This window comes from Schistocerca gregaria, chromosome 1 (assembly GCF_023897955.1).
Source record: "Schistocerca gregaria isolate iqSchGreg1 chromosome 1, iqSchGreg1.2, whole genome shotgun sequence".
Lineage (NCBI taxonomy): Eukaryota > Metazoa > Arthropoda > Insecta > Orthoptera > Acrididae > Schistocerca > Schistocerca gregaria.
This window is the reverse complement of record NC_064920.1, coordinates 261,581,555-261,599,319: the sequence shown is the minus strand read 5'-3', so window position 1 is coordinate 261,599,319 and position 17,765 is coordinate 261,581,555. Positions and strand designations below refer to the sequence as shown.

The window sequence follows — 17,765 nt, the reverse complement described above, 5'->3', positions numbered from 1 at the left end:
AAATTTTCCGCATTGAAGTAAACTTAGGACATCGAGCAATTGTCTAGTGAAGGATGATAGTTTCTATTCTTCTTCGCTATGTGTACGGTGTGGGTACCTCATTACTAGAACATTTCCTAACCCATGTTTTTATTGGCATGCAACTGAACTTATATTTGTATCCCTCTAAGCTCTTTTGGTGGGTGACAGTATTATTTTCAACTGACACTGAGTCTCGCTGTAGACATGCCTCGATATGCCTTTAGGCAGTCTAAATGCATTTGTCAATAGCATAAAAGTCAAAAGGAAGTCCGCACTAAATTCAAAAGGAAGGAAGAGGCAATCAGGATTTGCATTTAATAGTTCCAAAGAATGACGACGACAGCGGCTTACTGTCGTGGTAAACACCGGCAGCCAAGGCTACCACCAAAGACGTCTTCTTCGCAAATTGTTCAAATGGCTCTGAGCGCTATGGGACTTAACATCTGAGTTAATCAGTCCCCTAGACTTAGAACTACTTAAACCTAAGTAACCTAAGGACATCACACACATCCACGCTTGAGGCAGGATTAGAACCTGCGACCGTAGCAGTCGCGTCCGCTTCTCAAATAGGCCCTTTCCACATTGCCATTAGGGGGCACGCCTGTTGCGGCCCTGCTTGTATCTGCGATGTTTCCCTGCCCCAAGCAGCCCGAGCTATATCCTTCCTCCACGACTGTATTTAGGATTCAGTATGGGCGGAACCAAGCCAGCTAAAGCTGACGCACTGTCGTGGACACCATCACTTTCGGAGCCCACATATTGCACCAGCAGTCCACCGCGAGCAACGGTCGTCAGCGTTAGGATTTGGTATCCAGTGAGCTCAGACCTTTTCTGTGAATGTAATCTGAGAAATACCGATTCATCGAAGAAGTTATGCAGTGTCTCTATGACGAAATTATCGTCTGCCCTTGTGGTTTCATGAGAAAAGTCTCTTTTACGTTATTGCTAATAGCGTGTTTATTGTTATTTGCCTACCTAGGACATTGTCCCTGCTAAATGAGCCCTTTTCAGGCAACTTCAGTCATTGTCGACGAGATTTTTGGTGAATTTCTCTCTAAATTTTCACAGTTCACGTATTAGATGGTGTTCTTCAGACAATTTTTCCCACGTGTGGTGTACTAACATAGACTTCTCATTTCAGTATGTTCGCTGTCAACACAGACGTAACCACCTAAGTGCTCATACGCTGACAGTCTTCACAAGAACCTTTGTTTCAAACGATTGCCCCTATCACCACGACGCCATAGGTCTGCCATTGCCTTTCTCCACACCGACTGATGCGGCACCGCCATTCCAATTTTCCGCATTTGACAACAAAGCACAACTGTTGGTACCTGTATACTTCACCTGCAACAGCTTTTCATTGATGTTGGAATTTCAGGTGACAGGCATTAACGAGATTTTTATAGTCTTACCGAGGTGATGAAGTGTATTGCCTTATTCAACACCCGAATGCTGAAGTCGAACTACATTATTTGTCTTATGATCAGGTTAAAATTATATTAATGGTACTGGTTGACTCTGAAATAGAAGATAGTAGCAACCAGCCACATTTTACAATGCTATACATTTATTTAGATATCTCCGATACCGGTTTCGAACCGACAGATTCATTTTCAGACGGCTAGTTCACGTTTTACATTAGCTTTCGCCTTTTTCTTCGCCAACTGACGAAATTTCCTTGGATGGTGGTGCCCTACAACCATAACAAGACGTGTTACAACGTCTTTTTAACCGTAATTGTGCTTCACAACGATTTTAAGTGAAATAACGAATTATTAAACAAAAGATGTTTCGGTTACTTACGGTGAGAAATCCACACCATTATGTTCCATTGCAGACTGCTTATGATCTAACAGCAGCGAAAACAGTATCATGTACTTTTTGTGTATATGTATGTACATAATGTAAAGCACCACTTACACACTCAGAAGTTTCATCACATGGAGGTATGTATACAAAGATGGCAATATTACAACCATAACGATGCCAAAGACATACACTCTCACAGATATTTCGTTATATACATGTATGTGACAGTAGAAATTTGCAAATTGCTAATGTTACGTTACTTACTATTTATATTGAAAGAAAAGCGATTAAAATTAAGATAAATATATAAAGCAGTCAGTTATAAAGTGTTACTGCAGTGATATTCCGTAAATATTATGGTATACATTGGAATCAAAGTAAATGATAAGGGCCAGATTTACATAAATAAATATTACAACTATTGACATATTATGTAAATATTATGGCATAACTGAAACGACGGTAAATGGTTTGGGACGGATGTGTAAATATAAATATTACAACAATGGATATTTCATTATTTTTTATTATTATTACTTTAAATTGGAAACCAGGCGAATGAAATTTTGAAGAAAGGCTGCATTGGCTAACTCAGTTTGTTCACTGAAAACATTTAATCGTGATATACTTTTATGTATATATATTTAAATCTCTTCAGAGCAAGTTCATAAGACTATCTTTCTTCAGAGCAAGTTCATAAGACTATCTTCCTCAGAATGGTACAATACTTGTACATGGTCTTCAATTCTCTTTATTCCATGACTGTTAGCAGTTGTGTGCATGGAATATGTAGATTTTGAAATGTTGTTCAAATGTATGGGATCTACATGCTCTTTGAACCGAGTCTCAATGCTTCTTTGAGTTTGTCCTGTATAGGAAGTGGAGCAACTTTGACAGCTGAGTTTGTATATCCCAGATTTTTGTATGGGAGGTTGTTATTCTTTAAGTTGTGAACTGCTAACTGCTGGAGTTTGTTGTTTGTGTAGAAGCTTCTTTTAATGTTTGTGTTATTAAATAGATTTCTTACTTCACAGGATATGCTCCCTAAGAAAGGTAGTGCAATATATTTTTGTTGTTTTTTACTGTCTCCTACGTAAGTTTTATGTTTGTCTGTTGTGCAGCTTTGTTGGCTGATGGTTTTGGATTTTTTGTGATACTTTGTCTATATCAGAGGGCTGTATCCATTGTTTGAAGCTATGGTTTTAATGATACTGATTTCTCTTTCTTTTTGAACTGGGTCAAGTGGAATTTTACGATTCAGTGTGGATCTAAAATAACCCATCTTATGCTGGTTTGGATGAAAAGATGAGCTGTTTATACATACATCAGTAGATGTTAGATTTCTGTAAGTCTCAAAATCACGTTCATGGTTTTTTTGGCGATTTTTTACATATAAGAAATTGATGCTGTTGTTGGTCTCGTGTTTAACGGTGAATTTAATGTTTTTGTGCTTGCTACTCATATTTGTTGCTAATGTGTCTATTTCCTCATTGGTACCATGTGTGTCATCAACATATCTTTTGCAGTGGATGATTTTGCTGTTGATGTGATTGTTAACTTCAAAAAATATGTACTCTCAGTGATTTATGCAAATTTCTGCTAAAATCCCAGCTAGGCTGCTACCAGTTGCCAACCCATCTTTCTGCCTCTATATTTTGTTATTACAACTGGAGTAATTGTATGACAGTACCAAGGTGAGCACACAGCCACGGGCTCAAAATAGCAGTATATTAATGGAGCTATTAGATTCCCAAGTTCATGTGACACTAGCTCACAACAAATTCTTCAGTTCCCTCACAAGGAATTGCTAAACGCACTGGGAATGGATAGTACAATCATTCTTCCAGACGGTTGTTTTCAGTGCATAAATTCATGGTGTAAGCAATCGTATGCTGATTCATTGGTGCCATATATGATATTAACCCATGCACCCAATGAGACTCTGCAAACCTCCTCAACTCAGTAACCCTCTTGTAGGCGTGTCTTCCACTCACATCAGACTTTGAACAAACAGTGCGCTCCTGAGTGACCTCGGGGGATAATTACCAGGAAGTTGCAGTTTTGTAGTAATTCATGTGTTGCAAGGGGCGCTCGCAAGGGGAAAAGTAGGGGGAGGGTGGAGGAGGGAGTGCAACGGCAGTGGGAGTAGCAGCCCCTAATTAGAAATCATCCAGTACATGCCAGTATATGGATACAAATACAAAAAATGATTCAAATGGCTCTGGGCACTGTGGGACTTCTGAGGTCATCAGTCTTCTAGATGTTAGAACTACTTAAACCTAACTAACCTAAGGACAACAGACACATCCATGCCCGAGGCTGGATGCGAACCTGCGAGAGCAGCGGTCGTGCGGTTCCAGACTGTAGCGCCTAGAACCGCTCGGCCACCCCAGCTGGCGGATACAAATACAAAAAAGACCCTGCTGGAGTAGGGACCTAATTTTTATCACGTAAAATATTCGAAAAACTGTCACTCAAATGGCCTGCAAATATTTATATAATGAAGCGCAAATGATACAAAACATGTTTAAAGTAACCAGAGAAATGAAAAAAAGTTGATAGAATGTTGCAAATGAAATGACAGAAAGGATGATTATATTAAAATCTCTTTGTTTTTCCTTAAGAAATCTCATTCTTTGATGATGTTAGAAAAGTTTTCTACACCGAAGAGCCACCTGCGAAATATCATTTAGGACCCCCGCGAGCACCCAGAAGTGCCGAAACACGACCTACTACAGACTCGAATAATGTCTGAAGTAGTGCTCGAGGAAACTGACACCATGAATTCTGCAAGGCTATCCAAAAATCCGTACAGCACATTGCAAGGCGTCCCAGATATGTTCATTAATGTTCATGTCTGGGAGTTTGGTGGCTAGGGGAACTGTTTAAACTCAGAAGAGTGTTACTAAAGCCACTCTGTTACAATTATGGACGCGTGGGATGTTGCATGGTCCTCTACAGTTGCCCAAGTCCGTCAGACTGCACAATGGATATAAATGATGCATACGTAAACGTCACCTGTCAGAGTCGTATTTAGACGTATAAGTGATACCATATCACTAAAACTGCACACGCCCCAAACCATTACAGAGCATCCAGTAGCTTCAACAGTCCCATGCTGACATGCAGGGTCCATGGATTCATACCTGTACACGACCATTCTCTCGATACACTTTGAAACGAGACTCGTAGGACCAGGCAACTTGTTTCTAGAGATCAACAGTCCAAAGTCGGTGTTGACGGGGCCAGGCGACTCTTAAAGCTTTATGTCGTGCAGTCATCAAGGGTACACGAGTGATCCTTTGGCTCCGGAAGCCTGTATCGATGATGTTTCGTGGAATGGTTCGCATGCTGACACTTTTTTATGGCCCCCACAGGACAGTGATCAATGTCTGACTGTCATAGAGGTTTCAGAAGGGATTTTAACAGATTTAGAATCAGGATAAGTGCTCTATAACGCCCCCCCCCCACAGATTATATCTGTGTGCCAGACTGAGACTCGAACTTGCGTCCTTGGTAGTGGGTTTAGATTTTGAGTCTCAGTCCGACACATAATTTTAATCTGCCAAAACGTTTCATATCACCACTCACTCAAAGTGCTTTATAGTTCCAATACCTAGTGGAGTCCCAACAAGCGCTGCTCTATAATTGTGAAAATCAACGGCCTTTTGCCATGTTGAGCGTATATTGAGCTATTATCAATTTCTCGTCATTTCTGAACTTAGAAGAAGTGAATTTGGGAATTTTTCCGACATTTAAGGATAGTAAAAGTGAGCTGTTGGCTCTTGGATTTTAAATTAAATGTAGCTCTCGAGGGTTTAATTGTTTAAAATGTGAGGTCAAATTAGAGAAGGGGTATTGCTTAAAATGTTAATGTCAGAGAAATATTGCTTAAACATAGCATTAGTGGACATAGAACAGGTTAGTACACATATAGATATATAGTTTTAATGTAAGCACCAAAACAACTAGTTTGAACTACAAGATCACAAGGGCTGTTGTGTAAACTTACGGGGAAAGGTAGGTTTACAATATTGGTGCTGAGAAAGCAGGAAGCGTTACGACACATGAGTTGACAATTTTTGTCTGGCAACCATAAACTTGACGCAACAACTGTTTAAATGGTAACATGAAAGTGGAAATTTTGGAATTCTATAAATGACCTGACAGCTACAAAGAGAGACACACATCATAGTGAATAATACGTTGAGGGAAGTAAGTTAAGTAGATCAGCATCTTGGTTGCTGCTGTATAGTGTCACAGAGACTGTTCCAGTATCCCAGGTCTGCCATCTTAGATTCTGTACTTAGCAAAAGTGACCCATCTTTAATTCTACATTTAGCACTAGTGGTCGTCGTCCACAAACATGGCAATGCTCCATTTTGGATTTTCGAATTTTCCTCAAATTTATACTTAGCTCAACAACAATATTTCGACAACGACGCCCCACCATTTTACACACAGGGCAAGTGACCTATGTCAGAGGGGTGGGGAAATCTGGTAACTGCAGATGATGCCAGAGGGGAGGAGGGTCGGTTGAGGAAATTCAAAAACTTATCATCGATATCTTCAGTAAAATACTTTGCATGAAAATCCGCACTGTCTATGTGCTAGTGTCGTTGAGGATTTTTGAGATTCAATATTTTCCAGAAACAAAAGGGCTCGCAGACACACTACACTGCTGGCTTCAGTTCTCTCAGCTCTGTATCGAGAGACCTTTAACCCGCGAGCTCTCTCCTCTCTCAGTACCAGCCTCTATCGCTATACGACTCACAATAATGTGTGGGCAATGGTTTCTTCATGAGTCCCAGCACACATCACCCACCTTATGGTACGGTATAGTGGAGGTTCAGCTGCGGAATCAATCACAGTCCCACAAACATATAGTTAGCTGCGACATCGGGGAATCTGAATGTTTCACTGTTGCAGACATCCCAAATTCAACATTTGGACTCGGCTAATAACTGCAGCAGGAGCAGCAGTGCTTGCGAAATGGGAGCCAGCCGGTCAGCACGACACTGATACTAGTATCCATAATGGGGCCTACTCTGCAGCCGACGTCCCCATGGCCATGGTCGTCGACAGCAAGGATTAAGGCACTTCTCTTCCAGCAACTGTCGACGATGACTCCCCTTGACTCCACGGCGGTCAACCATCTCTCCTGGTGAACTAGTAGTCCACCTGCCTAATGCCCTGGATATGCATGACCGAAGAATCACGGTATAGCTGTCATGGTATCGTCAGATAGAAACGAACAGTCATAGCAATATGCGGTACCCCCAGTAAGATCAGAGGCACCCATTTTGAGAACAAGAGTGCCCACATCGACTTTAGCAGGTGCAGCTATCACGACCCTACCTGCATCCACGACGTCACGTGGTCACAAATACACCATTCCATATCATTCTGCCACGTATATCTTAGAATATCGCAAAGCCACAGCCAAGCAAATTGAAACCGACGAACCATCCTGGACACCATCGCTATGGAACGAGCCGCCAGAAGTCTATCACTGACTGTGTAGTAATTCGTCACGCACACGATCGCTTGCATACATAAAACTGTTATCATTACCGTTTTAGGAAATATTTAAAACTCTGAACGTGCTTAATTCAGAGAAAGTTTCGTATAGATAAAACAGACTTTGAACATCATTAATTCATTTAACAGTTCTACTAATGTCTTTTACCATGTGATGATATGATGTACATTTATTGAAATACTAAACGATTTTATATTTGTTTTACCTGTACGAAACTTTTTGTGGATCAAGCACATCTGAAGATGGTGAATCATTGTCGAAACCGGTAATGTGAATATTTTTTATACATCTAAGTGACTGTTGACGTAATGAATTATTATACAAACATTACCAACGTCGCCTACTTCTAGTTGACAATATGTCAAGTTTAAAAAACGTTCAGTAAAATTGTCCTCTGGTATTTAGTGGTCTTAGATTTCTTCTGTGGCTGTGAATTCTGTACAGCCGTCCAAACAGTGGTCCAGCTGGACATTGTTAGTTCACAGAATTAACGTTCCGTTACAGGTCTGTAAATTTTTTACTTACTAGTCGTAATAAAGGTATCCAACAATTTGACACTTTTCTGGTGAGCCAAGAGGTTTTGTTCTGTCTCTGTGACTAACCTGACTACAGCCATTGTGGTTTAGTGAGAAGTGTCCCGTTTTGTTATCAAATTAGTTATTGTTATTTGTTTAGTGGAGCCTTGTCAGGTCACTTCATGTATTAAATGCCTTTGTGAAACCACAGCAATCCAAACTGGAGGTCGAACAGAGATTTAAATACCACTCATCCAGTATGCATGCCCATAATCTTAATCACTGCACTGCCTCGTTCCATATCAGTCTCTTGACCTAGGCAGAAAACAAGAAGAGCTTAAGGTTTTGAATCTGGGGCTCCTGGGGTGGAAGAGAACGAGTGTTAAAGCAGAGAAAAAGTAGAAACTGTAGCATTCTCTGGATTAATGCCTCCGAGAGCGTTTGTGCGGTAAGTAATGCCTTTGAGTCATTCAGAGTTACAAGTTTATATGTTCTGTGACGTTTATAAGAATTTGTAAATACAGGGGGAATAGACTGAGAGGAATATCCGAACATCTCCGCCCTATGCTTCGCTTCATGAAGCTGCAAGAGGCCAAGTGTTAAAGATGAGTGTTGCACGTCGAAGAAATAGTTGCTAACATGTTAACTGTTTGTAGATAATATTTAAACAATGTATAAGTTTGCCTTCCGCATCTAATTAGTCAGGGATTGTGTTACCCGAAAGATCTGGGATCGATTCCAGATATTATCAAGAAGTTCCCATAGTGATAGGAATCGAACAGGACACAGCCTAGTATAGACATTAAAAGAACTATTTAAGGAAGAAGTAATGGTTGTTGTTGAAAAAAATTAGAGATTCGTCACCCACACGGCGGAATGCAGTGGACGCCCATCTTCAGTCCGCAGAGACAGGAGAAGGAGTTATGATTCTTATTGTATAAGGTATGTGGGAATTCGTGGACACGAAGCACCCGATACCACAGCTACGAAGGCACGTACCCTACTTAACGGGATGCAAATTACCATCCCCCTGGCTGTCGCATTGTCATTGCTCTGAACTCCCGTAATGCGTCTATTGGAGGAACGATGGCTGGGCAAGGTGGATAACGGGTTTCAAATGAGTCTGTAAAACCGTGGCGCAACTTCTTCCATCCAGTTACAGGAAATCATGTCTGCTTAACGTGTCTTCGGACAGGGGACAGCCCCTCAGTCTTTCGCATCTTTTCAGATGTAAAGACCAACTACCTAGAGACGCTTGTGGGGTATAGATTAAGAGTTCCCCATTCTTTGACTGAATGTAGCTTTTGTTATTACAAGATGGCTGAAACGAGTTGATTAGCGTGATCATGAAATGAATGTGGTAAGTGTTTTGTGGTCTTTGACCTTATCCCTAAACTCTTTCGCAAGAGATTTTAGCAGAGAAAAGGCAGTCTCATCCTCGTATTGTCTAAGTGATCACGTAAGTACCATCTCCGGATTCGTTGATTTGAGCTTTTTCTGTTTTTGTATTCGTGTTTCAATGATCACAGCCTGTGTTAAGTTTTGCATTCTCAGAGTATTTGTGCGTTATGTGGTAGAGGGTGAGGGAGAGCAAATATAATTTTATATAGCTTTTAGCATGCCGTGCGTCCGGTGAAAGACAAATTTAACATTTGCGGAACTTAAATGAAAGCTCTGATGTTAAACGTAACTATAAACAGTAGCACAAGTTTGTATGTGAAGCATGTAAAAGATATACCCTCCTGAAAATGAAAGCTATAGAGTATTAGAAGTTAGAATCTTCTCGCGTATACTAAGATGGTATCTGTTCTTTCGGACCATGGAGCTCGTTAGAATCAAAGTACAATGAAACGAACACCCTTAGCTGCTTACAGGCGTTGACATTACTATAACCTAACCGAATTTCACAACTAATTCTTAAACTTATAATGAAATGAACACCCTTAGCTGCTTACAGGCGTTGACATACGCCAACGAGGACTGATGAAAATGTGTGGCCCGACGGGGACTCGAACCCGGGATCTCCTGCTTACATGGCAGACGCTCCGTCCATCTGAGCCACAGAGGACATAGAGGATAGCGCGACTGCAGAGGTTTATCTCTGGCACGCGTTCCACGAAACCCACATTCTCACTGGTAGGAATGTAGCCACTGAACAAGACTGCCGGTAGCGGTGGTCACGAGAACGTACGGTCGCAAGAAAACAGGGCGTTGGACGGCCACATGGTACCAGCGGAAGGGTAGACCATAGTGTTTGGCGTAAGGCTTTGGCTCACCGTACAGTATGTGCATCAACAATCTGAGCAGCAGTTGACGCCACAGAGACATAACAGACTGTTACAAGTCGTTTACTTCAAGGAAAGCAACGAGCCAGAACCCTGTAGTATGCGTTCCACTGACCCCAAATCGCCGCTACTCACGCCTTCAGTGGTGTCAAGCGAGATCTCATTGGAGGGCAGGGCCGAGTTATGGTCTGTTTTCTGATGAAAGCTGGTTCTGTCTCGGTGTCAGTGATGGCTGTGTGTTGTTTAGAAGGAGGCCTGTTAAGGGCCTGCAACCAACCTCTATGCTTGCTAGACAGACTGATGCTACACCTGGATTTATGGTCTGGGGTATGATTTCATACGACAGCATCACCACTCTCGTGGTTGTCCGACGCACCCTGACTGGAAATCTGTACGTCAATCTGGTGATTGAACCTGTTGTGCTGCCATTCACTAATAGCACTACAGGGGAAGCTTTCCAAAGGGATAAAGCTCGCTCAAAAACGCTGCTGTAACCCATAGTGTCTGCAAACAATTCGTTTACGACTAGGTACTGATAGCAGATGACAATGCGCCAGTTGAAAGACTCACATGTACATGAGCAACTCTTGTTTCTACAGTATCGTCAAATTTGGCAGGTAAATGAATCACGTTTCGATATCTCCTGTTATTAATGGCCAGATTGTTGTTTTTAAGAGCTTAAAATATCGTTGTCAACTCTTAACTGAAACCGTAGTGATTCCTTGGAACCATTTATTACTTACCGATATTCTGAAGTAAATTACTTCCACAATACTGACATAGAAATAGTCGTAACATGCAGAGTCAATATTGTATAATGTATAATTATTAAAAATAAAGTAGTAACAGTGTCGATATCTTCAGACCCTTCTTCGCGGGCCGAGGCAGAGAGGCGGGGACCAACCGTCCGTAACGCCAGTGCTGACGTGGTTTCGGGACTGAAGTGACGCCAAACAGGCGACCAATCCTATCCCCCCAAACAAACCGGCAGACGTTTACCCGTAGTAGAACTGGGATGCTGTTCGTTCTCTCTCTCTTTCTGGCTAAGACTCGCAGTGGGCCATTACTAAACCCTGATATCCAAGGGACTGAAGTTTCCCTTTATGCCGTCGACTACGTAGAGCCCATGTACTCTCCTCTGAATAAACCAGCTGTGTGTTTAGTAAGAATCCTTACTGGCCCTATCTTTATTATTCCTATCCGGGGCGTCAACTGTCTAATTTGGCCATTGTGTGCGATCCAAATTTTGTGCATGCATTCATCTACAACATCATTTATACAACGTATCTGGATTATTAAACCTGTTGCTGTACTCACCTGCAAAGTCAACCGATGGAAATGAGCGATCTGAAACAGATTACCGAGCATTCATTAATATTTTGCTCATTATTGCTTGTAATGACAAATTACACAATTGCATTCTATAATACGTACAGAAAGCTCAATTGAATGTATTACGCGTGAGACAAGGGTAATCCCTTAAACCTGTCGAGGGAAAAAGCTTGTGTTCTTAGAAACTATAGAATAACTCGACACACTGTTGTTGACTGCCACAAGCAAGGTAGCATCACCCTACATCAGTTTTATAGTCTCATCATTTCTTCTTAACAATGTACATCATTTCATTCGATAGATATACGTCAAGTGTATTTGAGTTTCGAAAATCCTAGCTTTATAGCTAACAACTGTATCTGGAGACAATAAGTCGTTTATAGTGATTTAGTTTCTAAAACAACAATACAAAGTGGATTAACTACATAGTCTATTAAATAACTAATTACTGAAATAGACCTGATTGAAAAGGAATAGAGATCAGGTCATGTAAAAGTGCTAATTTATTAAAATTCTATAAACTTATAATTAGAGAAGATAGCAAAAGAAATAAATGCTTTTGGTTTCAGTAAGCTATGAAACAAGTTCTCCTGCATCTGCTGGCATCCAGAATGATATCTCTAACAAAGCTGCAGAGAACACATACACATAGCTACCCTTATAAAACAAATGATAAACTTCATACTGCAATTATAGAACACTGTTATTACTATTGAAAGTCAAATTGTGTAATCTTCTTAATAAGAAACGATTACTATTTAACGCTTAAAATGATTTTAAGCAAAAACAGACAACTGAAATATTTGCTTTTTTTACACAATCGAGTGTAGTAAAATGCCACAGAAGACAAACAGTGCCTTCTTTCATATAGGAGACAATTATATGACCCACCAAGCTCTATAGTAGGCGATTCATTATATTACATTTTTGTAAATGATACCCAGAACAGTTTATTAGTAATGATTACCAATGTTTGTCGTATTCCATGCTTGGTCACATGGGTAGATAAGAGTTTCTTTCAGTTTGTAACAATAAATATCGCAGACAATTAATACAATGATGTATAATGTATGCGAACACCATGCTTATCACAAAAAATAATAAGATTAATAATTTTTCTATTAACCTTTTCCCAATACGTCAGTCATTATAACGCCATTGGTTTCCATTTAATTTTGTATTTTTCGTTTAATTTTCAGTACCTAGTACTTTCATATTTTACATTAAATTTTTATCTCCACACTTCAGTCATCCTACAGCTCCCAATAAACTTTTCATATCATTTTCTTTTCAGTACACTTGTCGTCAATGTAAACTACGCTACAGTGTGTACATATGGGACACCACAGAACACAAGTCTTTCATCTCTATGTTCTTCTAAAGTAAGATTATTTTAGATGACATCTTGAAATATCTTGTCCTCATTTCCAAGTATATCTACTTTGTGATAGCTTGGTATGTCTAATTAAAGCGCTTCACACAGAGTTGACGTTAGCTCATTCTTTCATAGGTTTTAACAAATATTTTTATTTATCCTGAGCTCATCCCCTGCTCTCATTTTGACATTTTATATTATATATCTACCGAATTCTCATTTTCTTTGATGCGTTATTCGGAGTTTGGCATCTCAGCTATTGTTTTTATGTTTCATCATGATATTGTGGAATGTAGTACTACACTGGTCCCATTTCTTTATTCGGCTATGCTTTATGAATCACAGTTAGAACTTAGTGACTATGAAACTTTCTTCTCTTTGTAGCAATTCTAGTTCAACTTACAGCATTTAAAATGGGTGTAGCTTCAATATACTCGTGACATCTTTTCTTAAAGTACTTAGGACAGTGCAGGAATATTTATAAACATAAAAAGCTAGATTTTTCACTATTTTAACCTTTATCACGTGATTTTCTCCCAGAAGAGAGATGCTGTTTATTGACTTACTTCATTTTCTGTCATTTCAGCTAACTCATCTTTATAGGTCTTGTATGACTGCAAATAGCTTACTGTTATTAATGCTGAAGGATAGAACCCGGATTCCCTTGAGAGTTACTGAAGATAATAACCAAACTCAGAAAGAAATATTCCTCAAGTGTGAAAAAGACATCAACAACGCAAGAAAGCCCCGACACACTACATGATTGGATTTTATGAGGTCCATTTTTAATTGTGCAGCTCTAACAGCTGTATAAATGTAAAACAGGTGGAAATTCGAGTCTCATATTTTTAAAGGCCACCTTCCCTCATTCACTATCATACAATATTGCTCATTTTATTCATTGTTCCTGTCGCTATTATGATAAAGGAAGTTCCAAACATGGAACAGAGTAATTTATATCTTCATAGTATCTCTGAGTCTTTTTTTATTAACTTTTAATAACTTATTTTTAAAATTTGTATTATATCTTCTTTTGTGGAAGCCTTCTCTTACACATAGTCTTTTATGGATACCATTGAGCTGTCATTGGCATTTCACCCTTCGATAAATTATAAAGCAAGGTACTTTTAATGGTTTGGCTTTTTATTAAATACAGCTCAAAAATGTGTTTATATTCCTGACAGCCTGTAACTACAATTCCTATAATATCTAAATGTCGTCTATAACATCTTTTAGAAATTTATCATTAGTTTCTGTTTCTCACAGTCTTCTTGAAGTTACAATATTATATAGTTAGCTTCAAGAAGGTCACCTTTCTTACTACCTCATCTGTGAAGAGAGTGTACATGCATGTATCAAGCATATTACAAGGCATTCCCTTGTATGGGGTCCAAGGGCACAGCATAAATGCCAAAAGAATACGTAAGCTCTCCACCAGTACATTATGTGTTTCAAATTTTACAAAGTTAATAGCGTGAGAAGTCAAATGGAACGTTTCATGGACACCCGCATAGCCTTCACTAAAGCCAGATTCGATATCCTATCACTACTTTGAATTTTGTGCTGTATTGAATGCTTCCGTTGTGACCTGAATATTATCTAAATTTACACTTTTGCTGCATGTATCTGTTTTATCAAACTGGAGTACCAGTCAGCACCTCAGTACCTGAGGAAGCTTCCCACAACAGTTCCATAATATGATAAGATTTTAAAACCAACAAAGTCTGCCAAATCGTTGTCACTGAGCAGTGAGTATGGTGCTGTTTACTGGCATAGAAATGATGGAGCCGTAGAAGGAGGCATACTGCATGGAGGTGATATGCACATGTACTGCTCGCGATAGTATTGCGTACAAAAGGTACAAAACGGCTGTGCATTGGCGGAGCTATCATTTGTATTCCTGCGAAAAGTTTCCCCACATGATTATGGCCGCACGACGGATATTAACAGACTTTGAACGTGGAATGATAGTTGGAGCTGAACTCAGGGAACATTCGATTTCTGAAAGCGGTAGACAGATTCACAGCGTTATTAGTAAGCTGAAAATACCAAATTTCAGGCATTAAGTCCCACCATGGACAACGCAGTAGCCGACGGCGTTCACTTAACGACCGAGAGCAGCGGCGTTTATGTAGAGTTGTCAGTGCTAAAAGACAAGACACACTGCATGAAACAACCACAGGAATAAACGTGGGACGTACGAAGAACCTATCTACTTTGGCAGTCTGGCGAAATTTGGTGTTAATGGGTTATGGTAGCAGACGACAGACTTGAGTGCCTTTGTTAACAGCACGACATCGCCTGCAACGCCTTTCCTAGGCTCGTGACCCCTTCAGGTGGACCCTAGAGGACTGGAAAAACCGTGGTCTGGTCAGATGAGTCCTGACATCAGTTGGTGCGAGCCGACGTTAGTGTTCGAATGTGACGCCGGCACCACGAAGCCATGGGTTCAAGTTGTCAACAAGGCTCTGTGCGAGCCGGTGGTGGCTCCATAGTGGTGTGGGATGCGTTTATATGGAGTGAACTGCGTCCTCTAGCCCAACTGAACTGATCATTAACTGAAAATGGTTATATTTGTAGACCATTTGTAACGATTCAAAGATGGATTTTGTATGGTTGACAGTGCGCCATGTAACCGGGCCACAGTTGTTCACAATTGATTTCAAGAACATTCTGGACAGTTCAAGAGGATGATTTGGTCATCCACATCGCCCGACGTGAATCCCATCGAACATTTATAGGACATTATCGCGTAATCAGTTCGTGCACAAAATCCTCCACCTGCACTACTTTCATTATTATGGAGAACTGTAGAGGCAGCATGGCTCAACATTTCTGCAAACGACTTCCAACGACCCTTTGAATCCATACCACATCGCTGCACTTTGCCGGGAAAAAGGAAGTCCGGCAGCTAAGTGTATAGAGACATTATCTATCACAGCTGACACTGGTTGGAGCGTCATATGTTGTAAGTCGCTATCACCTTAACGTTCCTTGCCAATAGTATTTTTAATTACACACTATATATAGTTTTAAGCCATGCTCTTAACAGCAGTTCTAGCGTTTCCCATCGAGACCTGCCATGCACAAAAATTGTCTTGTGTTCCACCTACATCTCGCGTCTATGGATGTCATTTGCTTCCATCAACAATGATTCGTCAGACGGCTTGTACGGACACACGCAGCAAAGTGCGCGCCAGTTGAGCCAATCAGTAGGTCAGATTTCACTAGGCATGGACAGCGTGTCAGTAGGTATGGTATGTGGAGGCTAGCAAAGCTTACAGTTGACAGTGTAGTGGGTGGTGGTGGGGTCACTCTTGGAAAAATTCTTAAAGTAGTTGGTGCTAGAGGTGCACCTTTTTTAGATTGAAGTCACCTGATAGGTATACCTGCTTAAACGAAGACCCTCTAACTAAGGAATCACCTTCAGAGGACATTATGTTTCCAAGTAGAGATAGAATTAGAACATTTCCTCAAAATATAAGAGGTATTAGAGATAAAGTTAGTGAACTGCTTATAGATGTTGACTCTGACGTTGGTATAACGGAGCACCACTTAAATAATTTGACAATTCGCAGGCTTCCTTTACCACGATACAGACTGGCTGGCTGTTTTTCAAGCAGTTCCTTGCGGGGTGTCGGAGTGGCCATCACATTCGATTTCAGATCATAGACGTATCATGGCACTGCACTGAACACATATTTGGATGTTGCGCAGGGACAATTGAATTTAACGAAATTAAACTTCTAATTGTTGTTGTTCATAGGTCGCCTAACTCTGATTTCAGAGGCTTCTTGTTTCACTTTATAGGAAGTACCAGGAATTAGTTATATGTTATGACTTATTTTGTGTATCATGGTGAAAGAAAAAGGGTTTTTATAGATCTCCTAAATTCATATAATCTGATTTAGGCTGTGGTTTTTCCAACTAGGTTGCAGGGGAACAGTATTTTCATTCAATCTTCAGTATTAGATGGGCATTCTGTTAGTAAAAGGGTGAATGGCCTTTCAGACCATGATGGACAAATTTTAACAATTAAAGGCTTTTGTACTCAAATAAATATCACATACAAATACAAAGTATGAACGAAATTTAATACAACAGCAATAGAGAGTTTTTTAAACCTTCTCAAGGAACAAGAGTGGCAGGATGTTCATCGTGCCGGTAACAGAAGATAAGTATAATGCTTTCCTCAACATATTTTTCATGCTGTTTGAGAGTTGCTTTCCATTACAACGTTCTAAACGGGGTACAAGCAGTAATAGGCAGCCCGAGTGGCTGACTAGTGGGATAAGGATATCAAGCAGAACAAAGAGGGAATTATATCAAAATGTTAGAAGTAGCCACATTCAAGCTACAGTAGCCCATTACAAACAATTTTGTAAGGTGCTTAAAATGTTATTAGTAAGGCAAAGACTGTGTGGTATGCAAATAGAATAAATAATTCACAGAATAAAATTATAATCATTTGGTCAGTTGTGAAGGAAGTGTTTGGTTAGGAGCACAAAATCTACAATATAAAGTCAGTTCGTAGTAAAAATATTTCAGCGACTGATAAATCAGATATATGTACAGTATTTAACATTCATTTTCTGAGCATTTCTGGTGAACTAAATAAAAATTTAGTTTCTAGAGGGAATCGTATAGCCCTCTTGGCAAATTCCTTTCCGACATTGATGTCTGAAACATTCCTCTCTGATACAGACAGGGGGAGATTGTGTCAATAATTAAATCACTGAAGACTGAGGACTCTCTTGAATGCGATGGAGGGCCTAGCAGAATATCAAAGTACTGTGTTGCACATGTTACCCCTGTATTTAGCACTTTTTGTTATATTTCCTTTAGGAATAGTCAGTTTCCTGAACGATTAAAATACTCAGTAG

General features: G+C 40.1%; 1 protein-coding gene across 1 annotated transcript in view; it reads right to left on the bottom strand.

Moving 5' to 3' along the window:
- The window catches only part of LOC126339739 (inter-alpha-trypsin inhibitor heavy chain H6-like), a 160,154-nt gene that overhangs the window by 24,755 nt on the left and 117,634 nt on the right, over positions 1–17,765 (bottom strand). The window contains exon 13 of the mRNA XM_050001658.1: positions 11,493–11,522. Within this exon, the coding sequence (XP_049857615.1) occupies positions 11,493–11,522 (30 nt within the window). The remainder of the gene's footprint in view (positions 1–11,492; positions 11,523–17,765) is intronic.